Source organism: Tauraco erythrolophus, chromosome 3 (genome assembly GCF_009769465.1).
Source record: "Tauraco erythrolophus isolate bTauEry1 chromosome 3, bTauEry1.pri, whole genome shotgun sequence".
Lineage (NCBI taxonomy): Eukaryota > Metazoa > Chordata > Aves > Musophagiformes > Musophagidae > Tauraco > Tauraco erythrolophus.
This window is the reverse complement of record NC_141467.1, coordinates 89960928-89987074: the sequence shown is the minus strand read 5'-3', so window position 1 is coordinate 89987074 and position 26147 is coordinate 89960928. Positions and strand designations below refer to the sequence as shown.

The window sequence follows — 26147 nt, the reverse complement described above, 5'->3', positions numbered from 1 at the left end:
GACATAGATTTAGGGACTTGCTTCCAAACAGGTTGCAGGCCACGCTGAACTGACCATGTCCGTTATGAGGGATGTGTAAAACTTTTCTGTGTCCCTGTTTCCAAATGGTGATTTCCTCTTACTGGGCCTGATTTTTGTGGTGGTTTTTTGGTGTTACAAATTGGAAGTCTGTTAACTAGCCAGGATATTTTTCCTAACAAATGAGGGAAAAAAACAGTGTTGTGTCCTTGTTACTATTCATCAATTCTCAAAAGGTGCTAATTATTCTGCTAAAGAAACCATATGGATTCTCATTTCTTGCTGTTATCTTTTTGATCCTGCTTTCTCATCTATTTCCTAGTGCTTTGAGAACTGTCCTGTCATAGTTTTTGAAAGCTTATTCTACATACAGATTATATATATATATAATTTTGTCATTTAAGAATGTGACTTTTTAAAATGCTACAAGACCAATATAATTCTCGAGGCAAGTGAAGCTCAGCTGATACTCATGTTCTTTAGCATATTCTCCTTTTCTGATGGAGAATGTTGCACCATTTGGGAGCAGCTCCCCATGGATACAACAGCACTGCACGGAGATGGAGCTGTACCACATTACAGGGGAACCATCCTGGTAACATAAAGTCCTTCACATGCAGCCTGGACTGCTTGACTTCCCAGCAGTGTAACCTTAGGAATGCTGCAAAGTCCTTCTCAGCGTTTATTATCTTTGATCCTCACACCCCGTAGGAGGGCAGAGGGACAGTCCTAGCTACCACGTAAAATGTCATAGATTTCATAGATTTCATTTCATAGATTTCATAGATTTCTAGGTTGGAAAAGACCTTAGAGATCATCGAGTCCAACCATCCCTAATCCCCATTAAACCATATCCTCAAGTAGATCATCCACCCTATTCTTAAACACATCCAGGGATGGGGACTCAACCACCTCCCTGGGCAGCTTATTCCAGTGGCTGACAACCCTTTCAGAGAAGAAATACTTCCTAACATCCAACCTGAATCTCCCCTGACTAAGCTTATGCCCATTTCCTCTTGTTCTATCACCCATCACTAATGTAAAGAGCCCTTCCCCTACCTCCCCACCATCTTTTCTCAAGTATTTATAGGCCGTAATCAGGTCTCCCCTCAGCCTCCTCTTCTCCAGGCTAAACAGCCCCAACTCCCTCAGCCGCTCCTCATAAGTTTTATTTTCCAGCCCCTTGACCAGTTTAGTCGCCCTTCTTTGGACTCGCTCCAGGAGCTCAATATCTCTCTTAAAGCGAGGGGCCCAAAACTGGACACAATATTCCAGGTGCGGCCTCACCAGTGCCGAGTACAGGGGCAGGATCACTTCCCTGCTCCTGCTGGTCACACTATTCTTGATACACGCCAGTATCCCATTGGCCTTTTTGGCCACCTGGGCACACTGCTGGCTCATATCAAGCCGGTAGTCAACCAACACCCCCAGGTCCTTCTCCGCCAGGCAGCTCTCCAGCCACTCCTCTCCGAGCCTATAGCGATGCTTGGGGTTTTTATACCCCAAGTGAAGGACTCTGCACTTGGCCTTATTAAAGCTCATGCCATTGGCCTCAGCCCAACGATCCAGTCTGTTCAAATCCCTCTGAAGAGCCTCCCTACCCTTGAGCAGATCGACACAGCCTCCCAGCTTGGTGTCGTCCGCAAATTTACTGAGGGTACATTCAATCCCCTCATCCGGGTCATTGATAAAGATGTTAAACAGAACTGGACCCAGCACTGAGCCCTGGGGAACCCCACTGGTGACCGGCCTCCAGCCGGATTTAGCCCCATTTACCACCACTCTTTGGGCCCGGCCATCCAGCCAGTTTTTAACCCAAAGGAGGGTGTGCCTATCCAGGCCAGCAGTTACCAGTTTCTCAACCAGAACACTATGAGAAACTGTATCAAAGGCTTTACTGAGGTCCAGGAAAACTACATCCACAGCCCTTCCCTCGTCAACCAGGCGGGTCACCCTGTCATAGAAGGTGATCAGGTTTGATTGGCAAGACCTGCCTTTCATAAACCCATGTTGACTGGGCCTGATCACCCGGTTAACCTGTATGTGCTCATTAATAGCACTCAAGATAACCTGTTCCATGACTTTGCCCGTCACTGAGGTCAGACTGACAGGCCTGTAGTTCCCCGGATCCTCCTTCCGCCCTTTTTTGTAAATGGGGGTGACATCCGCCAGCCTCCAGTCCAGCGGAACTTCCCCAGTGAGCCAAGACTGCCCAAAGATAATGTCCTCCCTAAAGAAGCTGTAGGTACATCTGATTCTCAGTACAGACCATTGCAGTTTGTCACGAAAGGAAAGCAACCTGCTCCAAAGAGGAAGGTCTGTTCAGAAATTACTCCTGAGGTAGAAGGTATAGGCTGAGTGCCGGAGTGACGAAAATGAGAGTCTTTCACTCTTGAGTGGAAGGGTCCTTTCCATCAGACAGAGATAGGTGATGTGCCTCAGGCAAGATGAAATAAGAGTGAGGGATAAAACTGAGTGTTTCCCTTGGAAACGAGTCCTTCAAATGATTTTTTTCTCCCCTTCCTGCCTTGGATACCCACAGGTTATGAGCAGTCGCTTCCTACCCTACGACAACATAGTGACAGATGCAGTGCTAAGCCTGGATGAGGACACCGTGCTTTCAACCACTGAGGTAAGGGTCTCTGTCGGCTTGGCTCCTCAGCTCATCCTGAGCACAGCAGGTAGGCTCGTCTCTTGGCTTTGCCAGGGAGCGAATGTTACAAGATTTCCTGCTACGCTCCTCAGATTTAGCGCGTTGCACTTGTTTCAGCAGCCTTACCACTGCCTGCCATCAGAGGAGCTTCTCGCCCTGGTTAATTGGCTCATCATTAGCATATGGTTCTTCCGTTCTTCATTATTTTAGTAACATAGCTGCAGGCGGGTGTAGGCAGCCAAGAGCAGTCGGCTTTAATACTCTGTTCTCACTTTTCTGATTGGGGTGGCTTTTTTCACCCCCACGTTATCAGTGGGGTGTAGGTGGGGAGGGAAGAAGTGTCAGCAGCAGGAGACTGCTGTCGCTCCAAAAGACAGCTTTGCCACCCTAATGCAGGATTTCACTGAGGAATGCTCTCACCATTGTGTCACCCCATAAAATTGGAGATCTTTGCTAGTTTAGGTGTTAGAGTGTTTGTGCCAAGAGCAAGATAGCGCTAAGAAAAGAAAAATACTGTAGAAAACCAATTTTTACAACTAGGATGAGTATTGATTTCTGGAACCTCTTCCTGAGAACCACAGGGGAAACTGATGACAGTTTATATAGAGTGCAATATTTGGGAAATACATTATTAATGATGGCCAGGGAATAGCTTGAAAAACTCGATTTTCTTTTGTTTTCCCTTTTTTCCCCCCATGTTCATGGCCATTCCCTTCTCCTCACTTCACCTTTATAGAAGTGCTTTTTTATCAGTGCTGGGGATCTTTCACTGATGCTTCTACCGCTTATATGTCAGTGAAGAAATTCCTAACATTAGTCACCCATCACTGCTATTTACCTCAAGATGTCACCAAAGTTGTTCTAAATGACTGAGACTGCACCTGCTTTTCTCCCAGTATGGATTTGTTGTGCTGTAGTTAGACTGCTCCAGAAGGAGCCATGAGAGCCCTCTTCTGCTGCACAGATGGAAAAAGTGGTTGGCATTGGACCTATTTGATACCGAGGTTACACCTTGGTGGTTTCTGCTAGATGAGGAAGAATACAGCTGCTGCCAAACATTGCACAGCCAAAAAAAAAAAAAACAAACCAAAACCAATAAAAGGCATTTGTCCTGGGGCTGGAGTTCTTAAGAAGGTTGTTGCTCAGGATGAAAGGTCTTGTCTCAGCTGCCCTCTCAGGGACTTCATGGACCTGTTGGAGAGGGTCCAGAGGAGGGCCACGCGTATGATGAGAGAGCTGGAGCACCTCTCCTCTGAAGACAGACTGAGAGAGTTGGAGTTGTTCAGCCTGGAGAAGATAAGGCTCCGGGGACACCTTCTAGCAGCCTTCCGGTATCTAAAGGAAATCTACAAGAAAGCTGGAGAGGGGCTTTTTGCAAGGGTGTGTAGTGATAGGACAAGGAGTAATGGCTTTAAACCAAAAGAGGGGAGATTTTGATTAGATCTAAGGAAGAAATTCTTCACCCTGAGGGTGACGAGGCACTGGAACAGGTTGCCCAGAGAAGTTGTGGATGCCCCATCCCTGGAAGTGTTCAGGGTCAGGTTGGATGAGACTTTGAGCAACCTGATCTAGTTGCAGGTATCCTTGCCCATGGCAGGGGGGTTGGAACTAGATGATCTTTAAGGTCCCTTCCAACCCTAACCATTCTGTGATTCATTGCACTGAGGTGGTATTTACAGCAATCAAGCCCGTGGATTCCATGCGGATCTGGGGTTTTGTTTTGTTTTGGCTGGTATTTAATCATCATCTAAACTTTGGAGTCATTCAGGCTTCTGGAACACATATGAAATAAATAGAGTTTCTCATTCAACTTGGCCATGTTTTACCCTAAACATTCTGAAATGCAAATATTTGTTGTTGTGTGAGACAACATACACATTTCTTTGTGGCTTCTTCCCTCCTGTGAGCAGCTTGCAGCCAATATTGCATGTTTGCACAGTGGATATTGGCTCTACGAGCCCCGTGGCCCCTGTGCTGCTGGGAGAACCAGCTGCCCAGCTCTTGCTAGCAGTAGCCTTGCAGCTTCAGTGTGCCTGTGCCAGGGTCACGACTCTCGTTGGCGACTCTCTGCGAAGAACTAGGTCCTTTCTATTGCTTCACTTCTGCCGTCATGCGGCTTACACAAAGAAACAGCGCATTGAAACACTGATGTGAAACGCCTCGTGTGAAACGTTCCTTGAAACTGGCTGCTCATGGGTGGTCGTGTGGCAAAGCTTCAGGGCCCAAGAAGGTAATTTAGAAACATGGTCAAACGTGATCGCATTCCTGTTGGGAGGAGCAGTCACCAGGCACATCCTTCATTCTTTCCGTCTCTAGCGTAGTAAAGGTTTTCTGTTCACAACAGAACGGCGTGCAATTGCTCTTGTGAGAGGAGCTGTGTTGCACGCGCAGAGGGATGTTTGCATGGGACGTAATTAGGAATCAGCACGGGTCAGAAGTGGTACGGAGGTTTAAGAGTCTGGCAGCCTGGTTGGCTTTTGCTGCTGATCAGCCAAGTGATAATGGTGCAGAAAATTATATAGGATGAGAACTGGAGGTTTTTTAATAAAGGGAGTTTTCTCTTAGAGTGCTTTTTTTTAGTGTCTCTCAGTGGTGCAAGGACAGATACTTGAAAGCACAAGTGAGGGCACTGAGTGCAGCTGCTTTATTATTTATTTAAGTTTGAGATCCTCAGACTTCCCTAAAGAAAACAGATGTCACGTTTTATGGGAAAGGCCTTTACAGGGAAAAAAAAACAACCCTTCAGTTCTTTCATGTGGTATTGATTTGGATGAGATCAGAACTATCACAATGGTAACTGGTTTGTGCACATTGTCTTTCTAGTTGGCCTCAGATTCCTTGAAACAACTTGAAAGAAAGTAACCAGTCCTTAATTTTGTGTTCCAGTACATGTGCGACTCTTCTGTTTCATAAAAACACTTGTAAATGAGAGAAGTCTGACAGTAATCACAGAAAATGTGACTGTTCTCGGAGCAGTTATTCTTTACCTAACCTCTACACCCTTGACTTTGGCTGGGTTCTGGGAAGGTTTTTCAAGTGTTTTTGAGCAAAGTTTTTGGTCCCGCTGGTACTGGAGGGAACTCGATGTGCAGTGCAGAAACAAAGCCCTTATTTTCTTGGGTTTGACTGGGACAATTTGAATTGTCTTTAACTTTGAAATTTCGGTCTAGTTTGAGCTCCAAACCTTCAGTTGAAATGAAGAGACTGCCAACCAACTTTACAGTGATAAAAGTCTTTCCATATGTATTTTTACCAAGCTCCTTTCAAATCTAGTGCTGACCAGCCTTCTGCAAACTCCCTCAATCATCCCTTTCCTAGTGTCACCAGGATTTGTTTGGTGGGATCCTGGGGTAGCAACATGGTGTCCCCTTTTCAGTTCTCAGAGATTTGAATTATTAAAATAGTTACAGCAAGACAGTAAAATAATTAAAAAAAACACTATTGGCAGCAGTTGTGGCTGCTGACATCTTCTTGTGGCTCATGCACCATCAAGCATTTTTCTTAAAGTAAAAGCTTCTAAAGCCATATAACTACATGGGAATCTTATCTTCCTCTTTATTAAGCTATGGTTTAAGCCTCTTGGTTATATAGGCAGTCTTAGAAGTATGACCTGCACGGTCCTCAAAGGCTCAAAATGGGTGGAAAATATAAAAGGACTCTGCACTGATTGCCTGTTTTAATCTCACTGAGCCACCCTTATAATTTAAGGTGATTGACTCCTGATTTTCCAAGCTTTGTGTTGACGGTACTGAAATGGTAGGTTAGATGCACAAAGATGTGCAAAACGTTCCGTTTACCACACAGCTATTACCACTCTATATTGCATCTAAGTACCTGCACCTACACCCATTCTTTCTGTAACTTGAAAAGGTTTGATATGTAAAGGGCAAGCTTGAAAATGTTAATGTAATGCTGTGATGCTCTAGACTCCCTTTAACAGGAACTATTAAAATGTGCATAATTATAGGGCAAAATGTCAAGCAGTCAGTTTAATTTACCGATGAATACATAGAATTAATGTTTTGCAACAGTTCCAAGATTTTGAATTACGAATTAGTGGCAAGGTAATATTTTGTTTTGTTGACATTTGTTGAAACAATTTCAGTATTCATTCGGCCTGTGCCTTTGTCCGCAGGTGGATTTTGCCTTTACAGTTTGGCAGAGTTTTCCTGAGAGGATCGTAGGTTACCCTGCTCGCAGTCACTTCTGGGACAACACTAAGGAGAGGTGGGGTTATACCTCGAAATGGACTAATGACTATTCCATGGTATTGACAGGAGCTGCTATTTACCACAAGTAAGAACCCAAAGCATCTGCTGTCCTCCTTCTATATGAAACAAAATAGTAAAGGGCGGTGGGTGGGTGTGAAGAGCATACTTCCGGGGAGGGGAAAAATGGGAAGATAATAAATGGGTCTGCTTTTTATGGGGTAATAATTTATGTTCTTGACTTAGCTCTGGGGATCTGGTAATCATTATTGCGCTTGTTGGGTCTCTTTGAAGTCACTTGTATTTTGAGGCAGTCAGACTGCTCTTTTTAACATCAGGAATTACACACTTCAAAGAGTTACCGGGTTCATTAAGCTGCTCGGCTGAATGGCCTGTAGCGTAGCAGAAAGGAGGTTGCTTCCAGACCAGCTCTAGGTATGTGTTGGCTGACAGCTGCAGACTGCAAAGTCTTCTGGCTACTCTAGAAATGCAGTACAGTGGACACATCACAGATCAGCATGTTGCAGCATGTTGGAGAAGACCCCTGTTGTTAGGGCTTCAGCGGGCAAAAGACTCCTCCAGATTTTAGGAGAAAGTCGGCAAATTAGTCTAGAGTATCTAATCCACATCCCTGCAAAGGAGAAGACAGACCATAGGGGATGATATAGGCCCAAAGGAGAATAATTTCAACAGTAGAGACAGATGTAGGCCAGTTGAATAGAGTTCTCTCCAACTGAAACGGTTTTGAAACGGTTTTGAGAGAAGAGGTGAAGGATGAATCCATCAGTGTTGTCTATCACATTGTAGCAATACGATGCTCTCTTTCCTACTTCTCCATTATCTTGATGCTTAGGTCTGCATTATTTCTTTCAACCCAGGTACAAAAAAGGCATATGTTTTGTTTCTCCGTTAGCGCTATTTACTGTCTTGGTGAGATACTGATTTGTTCTCCCTTCTTGTTGGAGGATGAGACCGAAGAAAGGAAGTGCTATAGAGTGCAAAGCTTGTGTCTCAACTGAGATAGAAATTTCCTGGAGTTTGTAATCCCTGAAAGCCCAGTGACTTGTATTAATAACGCTGCTGTTGGTTTCCAGATATTATCACTACCTGTACACTCATTACCTGCCTGCCAGCCTAAAGAATATGGTGGACCAACTGGCCAATTGTGAGGACATTCTAATGAATTTTTTGGTATCAGCCGTGACAAAATTGCCTCCAATCAAAGTAACACAGAAAAAACAGTATAAGGAGACCATGATGGGACAGGTATGTATCCACAGCATGGTTTAGCACTTAGGATGTATTGATAATACAATAGTTTGCCTTCTAGGTTAGGCTTACAGAGTGATACAGTTCTGTCAATTTTTTTGCAGTTTTTAGTTTAGCAGAACTGTGTATGGACTTTAGATATGCTTATTATAATGAAGGAAAAAGAGAAATGGCAAAATTCTACTGTGGATGACAGCTCCTGTTCATACTTTTCTTACACAGTGTTATTCACGGTGATTCCAAACTCATGGAAGTGATGATAGTAGTAACCAAATTTCAATTAAACTCCAGTTTTCTAATTAACTATTCTAGACCTAGTCATGGAATGCTAGAAGCAGAAGTAAATTGCAGAAAGATATTCTATTTTTAATAATTATGAATTAATATAATGTACCAGGCCACTGTTTTAAAGTATATAGTGTGATTCAAGCACTGACATTGGACTGTCACAACAGAGGTAGATGTTCAAGCTTTTTTCCCCACAAGGAACATTTTGTCCCACAGTGATGCCATCACTCACTAGCCGCCGTGAATTACTTGCCTTAGATCCTCTTCCAGCTACTGGATAAGCACCCTGTCATTGCAGAAATAGATATACCTGCTAGTAACGGGGATACACGGTAACCTGGGGGCACTTTTCCTCTTGCCCTGTGTGAGCAAGCGATGGGAGGAATAGCAAATCCTGCAAGACCTGCAAGTCCTAAACAACCTTCCATCTGTGTTGCCATGGTGTATGTGATCCTCACTACAAACAGTACCATGATTACTAGGGAGCAGGAGAAAGAAAGGGCCCTCTATTTTCCCCTCACATTTTCTCCTGTTAGCATTACTTGGATCTTTGACTGGGAGTGGCCACACGAATTCGTAGGCTGCCTTACCTGTATGCCACTGCACTTTCGTCATGAGGTATAGGTAGCAGTCAGCAATTCTGACTCATCCGGGTACCCAGGAGACCTTCTATGAACAAGAAGGTGCCATCCAGAAAGTACCTATTGCTTCCAGTTTGAGCTTCACCTCTCCACAGGGCCATGCTTTGGCTGTTTGGCAAAGTCTGAACATTCATTTTTCTTTTTATAGCGCGGATGACTTGAGTCAGCCACGAGCTATAACTCTCTCCTAAAGACAAGTTGTTCCTGCAGCTTTGGGAAATGTAATGGACCATGTTCATAATTCCTTGAAAGAAAAATAAAAAATTAACATAACCTCAATGTTGTGACAGAGATTAATAGGCATATGGAAATTCACTGTTAATGGCCAGAATGTCTGCTATAATCCTCTAGCAACAAGCTTTTGCTTGCTCCTTAGTGGCTCGGTGTAATCAAGAGTCTGTAATCAATGCACATTATAATCTCCCACTTGAGCTAAACTGGACAGGCCTTGGACAAAGATCAAGTCTGATACGACATTTAGTTGGCAAGTCTCTGACTTTATCAGTTTCTTCATGTTTTAATTAACATACTTTGAGTTTGCGAATTTGTATTTGTTTTCAAAGTATAGTGGAAACATAAGTGCTGTAGAGAGATGCATGAGAAGTGGCACAAAAAAAAACCTTAGATTCTCAGCATTCATACTTTTAAATAATAGTTTTATTATATTTATAAATATAGTTGAGGTTCAGATAGAGAATAATAATTGCTTCAAAGCTGTTAAGGCCTTATTTTTCCAGACGTGCTGAGTTTCGATAGACTTTCATAGGAATTACACCTGCCCTGATCTTTGAAAAATCGGGCCACAGGATTTTGCATGTATGCGTGCAAAGACCGTGGTCTCGTCCTCAGGCCAGAGCTCTAACGTGATGTAACGTGGAACTTCAGTTAATTTTCTCAGTCCGTAAGACGATACTGTCTTACGCACTGGCCGTGGCCGGTGGGATTCCTGGAAGCACCCTGCTTTTCTCTGCAGGACAGCTACTCGCATGAGTAGTGCCAAGCATGTAAAGACTTCTGCTGAGCTCAGTGACAAGCTGCTTGAAATTACTGTGTATAAATTTCTGCAGACTGGGTTGCAAAAGTGCGGTTTTGACCTGAAAAAACGTAATAATCGCAGCGTGTTTTCTTCCACGAGCAGCAGCTGGCCTGAGCTTGAATGGGCACCTCTGGTGGAGCACAGTGGCCACCTTGTCTTTCCTGGCAGTTTTTAAGGACTTGTTCTGTCTCTGAAATAGCTTGAGGGTTTAGGGGAAAAAAATGGAGTGAGAGCTGTGGTGAAGCACGGTGCTGGCAGGCTGTGGGAGTGCTGGCGGGTGTCGTGCTGTGGGTCAGGCTCACGGTTGGTCTCAGGGCACCAGGCTGCTCTGCCCTCAGCACTGCTGGAGGTCGGGGTGGCCAGCTGGCCATCACTGGCTGCCACTGGGGCAGAGCGTCCTTCCCCTGGGTAGAACCCCCCGCCAGGCAGATTTCAGCTGCCGCAGAGCCAGGTGCTCTCAAGCCCCAGCGCGGCTCTGCAGCATGGCGTCAGCCTGGCCGCACCACCCGCCCTTTCCTGCCGTTTTGAGTGCACCCTCAGCAAGTTTGCTGATGACACCAACTGTGTGGTGTGGTGTTGTGGACACGCTGGAGGGAAGGGATGCCATCCAGAGGGACCTTGACAGGCTGGAGAGATGAGCCTGTGAGAACCTCATGAAGTTCAGCAAGGCCAAGTGCAAGGTCCTGCACGTGGGTCGGGGCAATCTCAAGCACAAGTACAGGCTGGGTGGAGAATGGACTGAGAGCAGCCCTGAGGAAAAGGACTTGGGAGTGCTGGTCAATGAGAAGCTCAACATGAGCCGGCAATGTGCGCTGGCAGCCCAGAAAGCCAACCGTATCCTGGGCTGCATCAAAAGAAGCGTGGCCAGCAGGTCGAGGGAAGTGATTCTGCCCCTCTACTCTGCTCTCGTGAGACCCCACCTGGAATATTGCCTTCAGCTCTGGGGTCCCCAACACAAGAAGGACATAGAGCTGTCCATGAAGATGATCCAAAGGCTGGAGCACCTCTCCTAGGAAGACAGGCTGAGAAAACTGGGGCTGTTCATCCTGGAGAAGAGAAGGCTCCAGGGTGATCTTATCGCAGCCTTCCAGTACCTAAAGGGGACCTACAGGAAGGCTGGAGAGGGACTTTTTACAAGGGCGTGTAGTGACAAGACAAGGGGCAATGGATTTAAACTGAAAGAGCGTAGATTTAGATTAGATATAAGGAAGAAATTTTTCACTCTGAGGGTGGTGAGGCACTGGACCAGGTTGCCCAGAGAAGTTGTAGATGCCCCATCCCTGGAAGTGTTCAAGGCCAGGTTGGATGAGGCTTTGGGCAGCCTGATGTAGTGGAGGGTGTCCCTGTCTGTGGCAGGGGGATTGGAACTAGATGATCTTTAAGGTCCTTTCCAACCCAAACCATTCTATGATTCTGTGATTTTGTTGTGTGGTGGCCAATGTTTGATTTCTGCTCTCCTCTCCATACAGACATCCCGGGCCTCACGCTGGGCCGACCCCGACCACTTCGCCCAGCGGCAGAGCTGCATGAACACTTTCGCCAGCTGGTTTGGCTATATGCCGCTGATCCACTCTCAGATGAGGCTCGACCCTGTCCTCTTTAAAGACCAGGTCTCCATCCTGAGGAAGAAGTACCGAGACATTGAACGACTCTGAGGAGCGCTGCGGAGGGGGCTGAGCCGCCCCCCGCCCCACGGCCGCCGGCGCCTGGAGCCAGACTGTGCTGCCGACAGCCGGCGCCCGAGCCCGGCCAGCCACGTGCCGGTGCCGGGGCTGCGCCGCTCCGGACTGCCTCGCACCGCCCGGCAGGCTTCTGTCGCTCAAGACTAGGTCGTGTACAGTTTCATTATGGAACATTAAATAATTATTTTTGAAATGATTGCTATGCAGGTTTAAACTTTTTTAATGATCAAAAAAAAAAACTATTAAAAACAGAGTTCTTTCTTTAATCAAAATTGTGTTGGTTGTGAATATTTCAAAGCTGCCGTTTCTTTCTTTCATGCATTTGATTGTCATTGCAATTTTCATTCATTTCCCCTGCAAAGTTAAACGCTTGAATCTCATGGGGAGAAAATGCAGCAGGTTCAGAAACAAACTGAGCACAAACAGGGCAGAGCCGAAGTATTAATGTTTTACTGCTGACTTTTTAATTTTTTTTCCTGTTTCCCCAAGCTGGTAGCAGCCACTATGGCTAAACTCCTTTGGACGGAAGGAAAACTTGAGAACCCCCAACCAGCCAGACGAGAGTGTAGATCCTTCTGGTTGGGGACCCCGTTTTTCAAGGTATTCAGCCTTGCCTTGAAGGGAGAGGGGACCATTACTGCCGAGGAGCACACCGGTGACGTGGAGCACAGGGAGGGCTTCACGCACAGCAGAGGTGCGGTGCTGGTTGTGTGTTCTGGTAGGAGAGGCACATCCCGAATGGCCCACCTGTGGATGAGCGCTGCAGGGATGGTCAGCACGGTGGCCCTGTGGGACATGCACAGCCTGCGTCAGTCCCTGCTGCCTGGGGCCACGGGGACTGCTTGGCCGCAGCAGCTGAATTTCTAGAAATAGCTTTGTTCTGAGGGCAAAAGGGGTGTTGGCGAAAAAAAAGAAAGCGTGTTAGCGCTCGCAGTGCAGGAATTTGGCCTGTAACAAATTGGTTTATATGAAATGAAAGCATGGGCTTTTCTTTTTTTCTTCCTTTGGGTTTGTGGTGCTTTTTTTAAGTGCAAGTAGGTGGAGATATTCTCTCCTGGAGGTCTGACACGTGAAGTAAAGCGTGTGGTCAGACACTGGGTACTGGCGGCAGCAGGTGCTCCCAGGCATACTTGGGGTGGGGTAACTCAAACAAAAACCTGCCCCTGAAATACTGGTGCTGCTCATGCGCCAAAATGGCTTTATCATTTCAAATAGAAGTATTTTTAAATTGGGATACTCCAGTTGTTTATTTCTCTGTAGTGCTTTGCTTGTTTATGTGTTTCTTTCAATTGAAGAATGAAAACAAAAATGGTGATTTGGGTCAGGAAGATGCCATTCCAATTTGCTAAGAAAATAAGCACTTTAACAAAACGTTTTGAACTCTCACATTTTGATGAGGTGCATTTGGGGTGCTCTGTAACAATCGCCACCCCCAAGAGCTCTATTAAAGTCACAATGGGAGGGTTTCGTTCCGACGCCCAGAAGACCAGCAAGCCTTTCTATACCTCATTCCTCTGTAAGCAGTCGGTCCGGTAGCAGGCATGAGGAGTAGCTGGAGTGATAGGAAGGGTGGACTAGGATCATAGAATCATAGAATCATAGAATGGTTAGGGCTGGAAGGGACCTTCAAAGGTCATCTAGTCCAACCCCCCTGCAAGGAACAGGGATATCTCCAACTAGATCAGGTTGCTCAGGGCCTCGTCCAACCTGGCCTTGAACGTCTCCAGGGATGGAGCATCCACCACCTCTCTGGGCAACCTGTTCCAGTGTTCTACCACTCTCATGGTAAAAAATTTTTTCCTAATATCCAACCTGAACCTATCTCCCTCTATTTTAAAACCGTTACCCCTTGTCCTATCACAACTGGCCCTCCTGAACAGCCTCTCCCCATCTTTCTTGTAGGCCCCCTTGAGGTACTGGAAGACCGCTATAAGGTCACCCCGGAGCCTCCTCTTCTCCAGGCTGAACAGCCCCAACTCTTTCAGCCTGTCCTCATAGGAAAGGTGCTCCAGCCCTCTTATCATCTTCATGGCCCTCCTCTGGACCCTCTCCAACTGGTCCATGTCCTTCTTATGTTGGGGACTCCAGAACTGGACACAATACTCCAAGTGAGGATATCCCTGTTCCTTGCAGGGGGGTTGGACTAGATGGCCTTTGAAGGTCCCTTCCAGCCCTAACGATTCTATGATTCTATGATTCTATGATTGTCACCAGTTTTGTTCGGGCTCAGACGCTGCTTTATTATGCAGCTTTAAGCAACTCCCATAACCAAGGCATGCCTCAGTTTCCTTGTTTGAAAAAGTGATAGTTAATGGTTGTAGAGGGAATGCTGTGAAGCCTAAATAATTTCTCTTGCTCCTAAGATCAGAATCCCTAAATAGAAAGTGCTTTACAAGTGCAAAGTGCATATTGCTAAATGTTCGTATGCAACCTGACATGTGAAGACTTGCAAAGAATCCTTTGCTTTGCATATATATTGCAATATTTGAACAGAACACAGCGAGTTAGGGCAGGAGCATCAGGTTCCTGACATTTTGTGTTTAATCTGAACCTAATCTTTAAAGGAATCTGCCAAAACGTGTGTGAGACTGCAGCTAGTGACTTATGCTGGTGCCACTGTTCGGAAGAGGTGCCACTTTTCCCCCTGCTCCCATTGCTCTCCTAGCCCCTGGCCATGCAGTCTCGCCTCACACCTTCTGCCACGGTGATGTCCACCAGATGCTTCTGTGAGCCCATTCAACTCTCTAAAATCATGAAAAACAGTCCGATGATTTATTGGATTTTTTTTTTAATGCCATTTTAGAGAGTTAAATCAGTGTGTGGAGAGATGTGTAAAGAGGCAAGAGTAGGTAGGCAGGGCCAGGGAGGAAGGGGAGCAGGTTATGCTCCTGTCTGTGTAGGGTGAGCTGCTAATTCAGCTCCCCGCATCCCATAAAAACCTGCACCTCACTTCCCTGTGCTCTCAGGTCTGCGTTTGCTGATCCACGGGGGAAGGTGAAGTCCAGTGGTTTGATTTTCCAGTGTGAATGGCTCAGCAGCTTCCATGACCCTTTTTCCTCTTGGAGATCAGGCAGCTCTTTCAGGGACTGGAACAGGCCTTCTTAGACTTGATTTTTGGGGAATGTGTCAAACAGCGGATGAGGCAGGGCTCGCGCTTTGCTCGTGTCCCCATGTGCAGGCAGGCGTGTGAATGTGTCCACGGGAGCATCTGCAGCTCTGGGAAGCCGTTAATGGTCTGTAGCCAGCAAGAGGGGCCAGGGAGAGGGAAAGAGGGGATCCTGCAAAAATGAGAGTTGCGATTCTGCTTGGGTTTTAGTCAATGCTATTTTGGGGCACGTGGGTTGGGTTTTTAGTAAAAAAGGGAGTACCTAACCATTATTGAAGTGCAGCAAGTCAGGCCAAGCTTTTAAGGTGCTTGATGTTCTGTTATCGCCCTGTTTTGGGGTGGCTGACTGAGACTGCTAAAGCTCACTTGCAAGGTGATTCGATGCCTTTTTCCGTTTACAGATCGCTAATTAAACAAGTCACAAGGCTTAGCTCCAGAAGGGATGCCGATAGGTAGGAGAGTTTCTCTCCACAGCACATTTCCCGGGCATAGCCATCTCTCTAGGAAAGAATGTGCCCTGCAGCCAGTCTCGAAAACAGCCGTCAGTCTCCGTGTCCGTGGCCCAGGGACCCAGGGGCAGGGCTGGACACAGATCCAGCTTAGACTCGGTGTGTTAGGCTCAATGTGGACATTATTGGCCAACGCTCCTAAGGACACTAGGCATGCCTCCGAGCCTCCCGCGTGCATCTGCATTGGACAGAGCTGTGTTGTTTCCTTAGTGAATGAAATCACCCTTTTATCACGTCCTACGTGCGAGTTAAGGGTTCTTTATTCTATTTTTTCTCCCTCTCCCCCACCCTCCTTAATTCAGATGGTGCTGAAACAAGGTTCACTCCTTGTTGCTCCTTTTGTAGTTTTTCATTTTATTATTTTTCTTTAACAGCAGGCTATGTTAGCCTTTACTTTACAGGTACTTGAATGCCTGATGACTTGACTGAGTGTTACGCATGTGGCCTTTCTTAAAGGTTACTGACCTTAATTTAATCAGGGGTGAGATGGATGGATGAATGTGAATAGATCCATGCCATTAAAACAGAATAAAAGTAAGGATTAGAGTTTGGGAGAACTGATGAATTTTTAATTGAATTTGTTAAAGAAAAGAAAAAAAAAAAAAGAATGAAACCCTTCCCAGTTATAATTTGAATGAGATCTATTGCTGGAGGAGGGTTTCATAATGAGAAAAAGGCGACACAAAAATAGGGGCAAACTTCCAAGATGGAAAGTGCCTGGCTCTCCTTGCAGCCCCTTGGGCCTGTACAAGATTTTATTTGCCCTCTTTCTATTTTGTGAAAAACTCTAATTATTACCATAACTTTTTCTAGATGTGAATGTTTAAGCCTTGTAACAATTTCATCGTGAACACACTGGTGTGCTAATGCATGGCTATCGAGCGCTTTGATCTTTTCCATCGGAAAACATCGTGGATTTGATCAATTTCAGATTGCAATTTCTTTTTCAGAGCCAACTTTGACAAAGAAATTAATCATTCACCAATGGGCGCCTTCGAAAATAGCTCATTTACCAAAAGATGTCATTTGGAGAATGGAAGCAATCATTTGACACTGAAGCAATGAAAGAAACAACGAGAAGTAGACTCGGGTTTTTTAAAAATCTTTACGTGCTCGATGTAAAATCCAGCGTCCTCTTTCTCTCTCCCTCCATAGCGAAACTAAAAGTCTACTCAGTGTTTGTCATAACATCTGTATCAATTGACGACAAGTTTATTAGTTCCTCCAGTTAAACATTCTCTTACAGCGCGGAGTGGACAGGTGGTCTGCCCTTTTTGCCCAGGCTGGCTCTGCTGTCGGTCGATGGCAGAAATGTGGCCTTCAAGGTCGTCAGCCCGACAAAGCCCTTTCCCTGGGCTTCAGCGGGATTTCACCGGGATGAGCCTGGGGTCTTCCAAGAAGGGACCTGCCTGACGTGGGGTCTTAGCCAGTGTCAGCTGGAAATAAAACCGCATCTTCCAAAATTTTGTACATCTCACCCTTGTTTAAAACTAAGTCAAGCTGGCCTTTATACCACTATTTTAACCCTCTTCACACACATTTTTTAAGTTGGAGTTAAATCAGGGGGAGTTCAATTAGGGGGGGTTATGGGGCTCATCAGATGCTTTTGAATGCTCCCTCCTACCCTTTCATGACGTTTTTAGTGACTATTTCACAGCGGATTAGTGATGATCCAATGGGCCTTGCGACCTTGTACATAATCCTGTATATTTATTTTGAGAGAAAATATGTATAGTGTTTGGATGATGGGAATGGAAACCTGAAATGGGAATTCTTAGGTGGGCAAATGTAAAGCAAAAAAGCAAACAGAAAATACAATCTTATTTTGTATAAAATGTACATTTTTGAGAAAAATTTTCTAATGCATTACCAATGTTTTCATAGTGCTGCCACATCTTTTTTAACGTGTTTCTCCCTCTTTGTTTGACTATTGACAACATGGTGCAATTAAACCTAAAGCAAGTGTGTGAGTGAGAGAAAAAGAGAGAATGAGAAATTAAAAAGCCATATAATTTGGTTTACTTCATTAACCTGTATAACATCATAGGTTTACCATCTAAGATAGGTTGTTTTTATAGATAGTGTCACCAAAGACTTTTTTTCTTCAGATTTATTTTGAAAAGTTGTTAATAAAGGACGTACATTTCTGTTGCAGTGTGGTTTTATTTTTAAGGTAGAATAACAGATCTTGCTTGTGCTCTTACGAATGCAAATTTGGGAGTATGATTGCCATGTGTCTCAAATTCAGGGTAGTGAAACAAATGACTCTTTATCTGCTTTCTCATCCACTTGAACTGAGCAATGGCTATATGGATATCCTGTGTCTCTGTTACGTAGATAATACACATGGTATAGCATCTGTAGAATGATAGAATGATAGAATCATAGAATGGATTGGGTTGGAAGGGACCTTAAAGATCATCTAGTTCCAACCCCCCTGCCATGGGAAGGGACACCTTCCACTACACCAGATTGCTCAAAGCCTCATCCAACCTGGCCTTGAACAATTCCAGGGATGGAGCATCCACAACTTCTCTGGGCAACCTATACACAGTGGTAACTAGTCTAGCAGTGTTGACAGGTCCTGAGATCTTACCTGAGGGCAGAAAAACATTGAGTCTCTGTCACTTGTGCATGGCAGGACAGTATCCCTGTGTTGTGACGCAGACTTTGGTAGGTAATGGTGGCTTTCAGAAGGAGTCACTGTAGATCTATATGTGCAGAAAGGATTGCTCCACCAGCCTGGAGGCCTTTGAAGCTGATCCCTGCAGGCTGAGAATATTTCACTTATTGACCCATATTTGTTGTTAGGGGATTATCGGAAGCCTGTCACAGTCACAGAGGATCGCATTCATCCCACCTAATTCTAGGTGCCTGAAAAGCCCTCCTCTCTGTCAGAGCTGGACCTCCCTGTCTTCCTTTGTAGTCAATGGACAGGATGAAATATTGCTCAGGATTATCCTCCTCACCTGTTTCAGACATGGGCTTTAGCATGACATAAGTTGCACCTCGCGTGTGTTGTTTTCTCTCTGCTGACAGTAACAAGCACGCTGATCGCAGGTCCTGCAGCACTGGTCCCAACATCTGGTCAGATGAATCCCACGCAGGGAAAGTTCCTGATAACGCCAGTGGGCTTGGGATCATGGCCTGTAAATTTGAAGGATTAGTCACTGGTTTGTTCCCATCAGAGATGTCCAGGCTGATCTCATCCCTTCTGGGCTTCAGACTACTAGAGCATGGAGAGGTCCTTATATTGTCATTCCATCTGTCCTGCCAGTCATAGAAGACTAAGGAATCTCAGGAAGAGGCTGAAAGATGCGGGCGAGTCTGCTCTGCTCCTGGTTTTCTGAGTCACTACAGGTTCTTCCAAAACAGAGCATCCCAACAACCATTGATGTTTGACATTGGCCATGGGCTTCTCCCTGCAAGAAAACAAACAAAAAATGTTACTCTGAAAACAGTCAGAGACCAGTGTTCCTACTCCTTAAACACTTGAATTCTTGGTTTGTGGCCATGTTATTTGTACAAAACAACTTGGGGTGGAATTCATTTGGTTGAGTGCAGATAGCTGCATCTGCAAGAGCTACTAGAAGGTTGTTGTATACATTAGCAATTAGCACGGGCTAGCTGGAATAGGGCTGTAGTCTGAAGCCTGAGATCCACACCATGCACGTCTTGGAGGGGATGATTTAGATGTGGAGATGGAGTGCGCCAGATGTCCTTCTGCATTTTCCAGCTTAGTTTCGTTTGAAAAGGATCTGGTTTGTGTGCTTCAACACCGCCCCGTGATGTGAACCAAAATGAGGTAAGCAGGGAAAATCAGGATAGACATCTCAGAAGTGCAATGCTGAGCTGAACCGAACCACTGCTGTCGCTGTGCACCCCTCACAGCCTGGCAGCCAGCGGAGATCAAATCCCAAGTAAATCAGATGAACAGGGCCCTCAGAGACTTGTACCTAATTCATCTCTGTTTTATAGGGAAGTGGCCGGTAAGGGAAGAACAAGCTTCATTGGAGATCTCTGTGTTGTACTGTTAGGTGAGGAGAATCCCATGTTGCGTGTCACTTTTGCTTGCCATCCCACCACACAGGGAATAAAAACTGATTCTTAGCTGGAATAAATCAAAACCAGGTCTGTGAAGTCCCTAGGACCTTGCTTGCTTACATGAACTGAAGATCTGGCCCAAAATACTTAACACATAGTCAATTCAACTTTAAATGCCCTTTTGAGGGGTTTTTTGAACAATCTCACTGAAACTCAGTGTGCTATCACTTGAATGGAGACAGATAAGAGAATTGGCATGGATCAACGCCTTATTTTATTTTCTCTTTTAAACGATTAGCAGAGAGAAAAGGAACAAGCCTCTGCTTTCCCTTTTGAAAGCTATTAGCTAATTGTATCCACAATGTTATCAGAGAGAAACAGATTTTGCTCAAGATTCCGAGCAGTGTGACGGTGACGTTCTAGTAGCTGCACAATGTGCTTTATTCCACCCTTCTGTTTCTCTACCTGGCGTTCAGGGCTGTGTATGCGGCTGTTACGAGCTGCCTGCTCCAGGTGCTGCTAGTGCCAGGCAGCTCCTTTTGCACATTACCTGCATTTCTACTGCGCATTAAGGATGGCTGGGTGCTCCATGCTGCAGTGGCTTCTCCTCGTTTCCTTTCTGTAATTAACTATTGTTTTGCTGATGGTGATGAAGTGAACTAAGGAACAGATATTTTTCTTTCCAGAAGACATAAGATAAAGCCATTCCTGAAGAAGAAGAGGAATGTAATGTTAACAACAACTGCTGAGGTGTTGACTGCAAAAAACTGACACCATGGTCTTTTGAAGTTGCGGCAGAAATGAGAATTTTGAGTGTGTAAAATATTTTCCATCAAATTTCTGCCTTCCTCCCTACATGGAAGCAGCTCCCATTCACCATCACAAGACAACCATAAGGCAGACCAGGCTATCCTGGCAACTGAGGGACACATTTTGAGGTTGATTTGTTGCTAAAAGAGATCCACATTGAGTTCCTGCTTGTATTAAGCATCCTCATGTCTGTCGCATCCCCAGTGGAGTTTTCTTTTGGTAGTCTTGTAGAAGACTGAAAAGGTACTAAGTTTTTTAGGAAATGTTTGGGACCTTTTATGCCACCTTGACTTGGAGATGGAGAAACTGAGGCATCTGCAGCCACTCTGTTCTTTTGAAAATACAAGCCTGAAATGGACTAGTCAGATATTAAAAATGTTCAGTTTTTAGTTCTATCATGATTTGCTGTGTGGGTACTAGAGTTTTTTCTGAAAATCTGCCCTGTTTTACTGTCTCATCACCTAAAACTGCTGTGGAGCCGTACAGTGCAGTAGGTAATGTACCAGTGGCCTGATTGATTGCCACATACATGCTATTGCTGCGACTCACGGGGCATCAGGGAGCTGGGAAGAAAAAATGAAAATGGGCAAGTTAAAAGTATCTGAAAAATGGGCTTCGAAGACTAAGAATTTAAAAGACAGTAACGAAGGGCTGATACAGCAAGAGGAACTGGATTGGTGTAAATCCCGCTTGTTTGTGTTGAAGATAGTGGATTGTTTTGGGCCTGAAAAAGGGTGGAATGAGACTTTCAAAGGATGAAGTTATGATACCCTTTTATTCAGTGAAGTCTTGATGCTGCTAGATAACCAAGCCCATTTACAATGTGAGCAGCACCTTGTGAGAGGCTGCCAAGAAAACACACAATCCTCTGCTTTCCCCAAAACAGGCAGTTAAGGCACCATGTTAATGCCAACCAGTCACTACATTAAGATTATTTTCAATATCCAGCAAATCCTCAAGAGAAGCTGAAATAAAACATTTGTCACTTTATAATTTTTAAGGAAAAAGTATACCAGTTCATTGCAATTCCATTTCCCTCGCAGCAGTAATAGAATTGTTGCTATTAGGACTAAAACTGAGTCTAGCTCAGGAAGATCTAAAAATTGGGAATTGCTTGTGATACCAAGCAATAATGTTGTTTTCAAAATTCACAGATGATTTAAATGCAATCCCCTTAAGTATTGAAATCTGTCTAGTTCACTCCAAAGGCAAATAAATCCTATATATATTTTTCTCTCCCTCTCTTAGAGCAGGGCCAAATTCTGCGCTCAGCAACACTGGAGTAAATCCAGATGATTGCAGTTTTCTCATGCTTTCCCTGAGCCCGAAGCCGTGGTCCCACAGGAGACCAGTGAGCTTCCTTAGCCACGTGGCCTTGGGGCGAGCATGGCTTGAGGTCACCTTGGGCTGACTCTTCCCCTCAAAGCCAGTTGAGAGGGTGCGGTGGCTTTGCTGTGCGGGTTGTGCTGTGATGCAATACGGATCCAGAAGTGGGATGTGATGAACAGGGTGGGGATGGGGCTCAGCCTCCCTGAATTGCTTTTTATGGCCCAAGGAGCAGAAGTCAAGTCTGATATACATTTGGAGGAATAATGTCAGTACTAAGTAAAGTGCCGAGGAAGACGGTTTTCATGTAATGAGACTGAGGACTGGTTGATAGGATTCTTGGTCCTATTCCCAACTCTTGTAGTGATTTATTCTGAGGGCAAAACCCATTTAACCTCTCTGCACCAACCTATTCTTAAACAATAAGTGGATATTCATAAATGTCCTCCTTCTGGAAGGAAAAATGTGAGCTTCAGGGGTTCATGCCATCATTTTATGGTCTTCAGGTGAAGCACTTGGTTTAAAAGTAAATTTTTGTTAGATCATGTGGAAGACACTCTGGAACTGGTACTAGTAGGTGGGAGCGGCTGCTTCTAATCCCCCATCTTGCTGCGTATGTAATGGGTTGCAGTCTCCACTCATTTGTTCTATTTAATCTCTAAATGAAGAGAAGGCTTGGAAAAGCATGATTTATGGTGACACACAGGAATAACAACATCACAGTCACAACCATTTACAAAAATGGTTCAAAACCATTATCCCTGTGTAACAGAGGGGCAGACTTTTGAAGTCCAGTCTTGGAAGGCATGGCCGTCCCAGCCCCTGTTGAGTTCTAGTTCATTACAATTATGGATATGCACTGTCTTCAGACCCAGCTGTTCTGGAGGTTACCTGTGCCCTCAGCATCAATTTAGATGTCTGGGTTCAGGATGATATTTCTCCATCCGCTTGCAAGCTCTCAGCATGCTGCCCTGAAGGAGAATCACTGTGGGAGTGGAAGTGGCCATAGGCAGGTCCATGGCAGGTGCCTGTCATGCACAGAGCTGTGGATCCCTGCAGACCTCCTGACCAAAGCACCCACCGGGGTTCTTCCCAGCCCAGTAAGCCAGTTTACAGAAGATCACAACTTCAGCTCTTGGACTGAGTGGAGAGTAGCAGAAAAGCCTCCCTGCTGCCTGGTTTGTGGGACAGGAATTTGCGGAGTTGGGCAGGGGCTAGCTGTTGGATTGCCCGATGATGTCTCTCAGGGAGTTTCAAGGGGTCTCAGAGGGTCTTCAGGATCTTCCCTAGCTACAGTGGCAAGGGGGGGCAAATAGAACCATAGAATCACAGAATCACAGAATGGTTAGGGTTGGAAGGGACCTCAAAGATCACCTAGTTCCAACCCCGCTGCCATGGGCAGGGACACCCTCCACTACACCAGGTTGCTTAAAGCCTCATCCAACCTGGCCTTGAACACTTCCAGGGATGGGGCAGCCACAGCTTCTCTGGACAACTTGTTCCAGTGCCTCACCACCCTCAATGTGAAAAATTTCTTCCTTATATCTAATCGAAATCTCCCCTCTTTCTGTTTAAAGCCATTGCCCCTTGTCTTATCACTATAAACCGTTGTAAAAAGTCCCTCTCCAGCTTTCCTGTAAGCTCCCTTTAAGTACTGGAAGGCTGCAATAAGATCACTCCGGAGCCTTCTCTTCTCCAGGATGAACATCAGCCTGTCTTCCTAGGAGAGGTGCTCCAGCCCTCGGATCATCTTTGTGGCCCTCCTCTGGACTCACTCCAGCAGCTCCATGTCCTTCTTGTGTTGAGGACTCCAGAGCTGAACGCGGTGTTCCAGGTGAGGTCTCACAAGAGCAGAGTAGAGGGGCAGAATCACCTCCCTCGACCTGCTGGCCACGCTTCTTCGGATGCAGCCCAGGACACGGTTGGCTCTCTGGGCTGCCAGCGCACATTGCCAGCTCATGTTGAGCTTCTCATCCACCAGCACTCCCAAGTCCTTTTCCTCAGGGCTGCTCTCAATCCATTCTCCACCCAGCCTGTACTTGTGCTTGGGATTGCCCTCACCCATGTGCAGGACCTTGCACTTGGCCTTGTTGTACTTCGTTAGGTTCTCACAGGCCCATCTCTCCAGCCTGTCAAGGTCCCTCTGGATGGCATTCCTTCCCTCCAGCATGTCCACAACACTGCACAGTTGGTATCATTCAGCAAACTTGCTGAAGGTGCACTCGATCCCACTGTCCATGTCTCCAACAAAGATGTTAAATAACACCAGCTCCAGTACTGACCCCTGAGGAACACCACGCATCACTGGCCTCCACTTGGACATCGAGCTGTTGACCACTACTTTTGAGTGTGACCATCCAGCCAATTCCTTATCCACCGAGTGGTCCATCTGTCAAATCCATGTCTCTCCAGTTTAGAGACAAGGATGTCGTGTGGCACAGTGTCAAATGCTTTGGATAAATCCAGGCAGATGATGTTGGTTGCTCTTCCCTTATCCACCAATGCTGTAAGCCCATCATAGAAGGCCACCAAATTAGTCAGGCACGATTTACCCTTAGTGAAGCCATGTTGGCTGTCACCAATCACCTCCTTATTTTCCATGTACCTTAGCATAGTCGCCAGGAGAATCTGCTCCATGATCTTGCCGGACACAGAGGTGAGACTGACTGGCCTGTAGTTCCCTGGGTCTTCTTTTTTTCCTTTTTAAAGATGGGGGCTATGTTTCCCCTTTTCCAGTCAGTGGAAACTTCACCAGACTGCCATGACTTCTGAAACATGATGGATAGCGTCTTAGCAACTTCATCTGCCAGTTCCCTCAGGACCTGTGGATGCACCTCATCAGTTCCCATGGACTTGTGCACCTTCAGATTCTTTAGATGGTCTCGAACCTGATCTTCTCCTACAGTGGGCAGTTCATTCTGCCAGTCCCTGCCTTTGCCTTCCGTGACTTGGACTGTGCAGCTGGAACTCTTGCCAGTGAAGACTGAGGCAAAGAAGTCATTGAGAACGTCAGCATTCTCCATATCCCGGGTAGCCAGGTCTCCCATTTCCTTCCAGAGAGGCCCTACGTTTTTCCTATTCCTCCTTTTATCACCTATATAAAACCTAAAAAAAAGGTTTAAACCTATAAAAGTTTTTCTCATTGCCCTTGATGTCCCTGGGCAGATTTAACTCTATCAGGGCTTTAGATTTCCTAACCTGATCTCTGGTTGCTTGGACAATTTCTTTGTGTTCTTCCCAGGCTACCTGTCCTTGCCTCCATCCTCTGTAGGCCTTCTTTTTGTGTCCAAGTTGGTCCAGGAGCTCCTTGTTCATCCATGCAGGCCTCCTGGTGTTCCTACCTGACTTCCTCTTTGTTGGGATGCACCGCTCCTGAACTTGGAGGAGGCGATACTTGAATATTAACCAGCTTTCTTGGGCCCCTCTTCCCTCCAGGGCTTCATCCCATTGTATTCTACCGAGGAGATCCCTGAAGATGCCAAAGTCTGCTCTCCTGAGATCCAGGGTAGTGAGCTTGCTGAGCACCCTCCTTGCCTCCCTAAGAATCTTGAATTCAACCATTTCATGGTCACTGCAGCCAAGGCTGCCCTTGAGCGTCATGTTCCCCACCAGCCCCTCCTTGTTGGTGAGAGCAAGGTCCAGCAAAGCACCTCTCCTCGTTGGTTCCTCTACCACTTGGAGAAGGAAGTTATCATCCATGCATTCCAGGAACCTCCTGGATTGCCTATGCCCTGCTGTGTTGTCCTTCCAACAGATATCGGGGTGGTTGAAGTCCCCCATAAGGACCAGGGCTCGTGAACGTGAGGCTGCTCCTATCTGTCTGTAGAGGATCTTACCCACTAGATCCTCCTGGTCAGGTGGTCTGTAGCAGACCTCCACTACTACATCCCCTGTCCCTGCCCTCCCTTTAATCCTGATCCATAAGCTCTCAGTTGGTTCCTCATCTGTCCCCAGGTGCAGCTCCATGCACTCCAGCTGGTCATTGACATAGAGGGCAACCCCGCCCTGCCTGTCCTTCCTAAAGAGCTTGTATCCTTCCATTCTGACACTCCAGTCATAGGATTCATCCACCACATCTCCATGATGCCAATAAGATCATTTTCCTGCAGGTGTGCACACAAATAAGGCAAATGAATGCCAGGAGAAAAAGAAGAACCTAGCTTTCACAACAACTAACATCTTTCCAGGACTGTGTTGCCTTTCTCACATCTCCACTGCTCTGGCATTGGACATTCCCCAGGATGTCACATAACGAAGAAATCTGAGCTTTCACGTAGCCCTCGGAGTTGAACTTTCTAAGGACAGCCTGCCTGGTTTGTGTGTATGGACTGATGCCATGCAAACGAGTGAAGTCCCACTGTATTCTGCAGCTGGCAGACTTGACCGTTTATTTAGTTTTCCAAGATTGTACCAAGTTTTCTTGGATTTTTGGTCCGGAAAAAAAAAGCAGCTGTGTTGTTTTGATCAAACCAAACCACAGAAACTGTCAGAATTTGTGCAGGGCCAGAGCCCCGACTTGATCCTAACAAGGCAAACTCAGTGGGAGTGTTAAGCCAG

At 45.8% G+C, this 26147-nt stretch overlaps 1 protein-coding gene across 1 annotated transcript in view; it reads left to right on the top strand.

Moving 5' to 3' along the window:
• The window catches only part of EXT1 (exostosin glycosyltransferase 1), a 185352-nt gene extending 173584 nt beyond the window's left edge, over positions 1-11768 (top strand). Inside the window, 4 exon segments of the mRNA XM_086609534.1 lie at positions 2561-2650; positions 6807-6967; positions 7974-8145; positions 11583-11768. Coding sequence (XP_086465660.1) covers positions 2561-2650; positions 6807-6967; positions 7974-8145; positions 11583-11768 — 609 coding nt within the window.
• The last annotated feature ends 14379 nt before the right edge of the window (positions 11769-26147 follow it).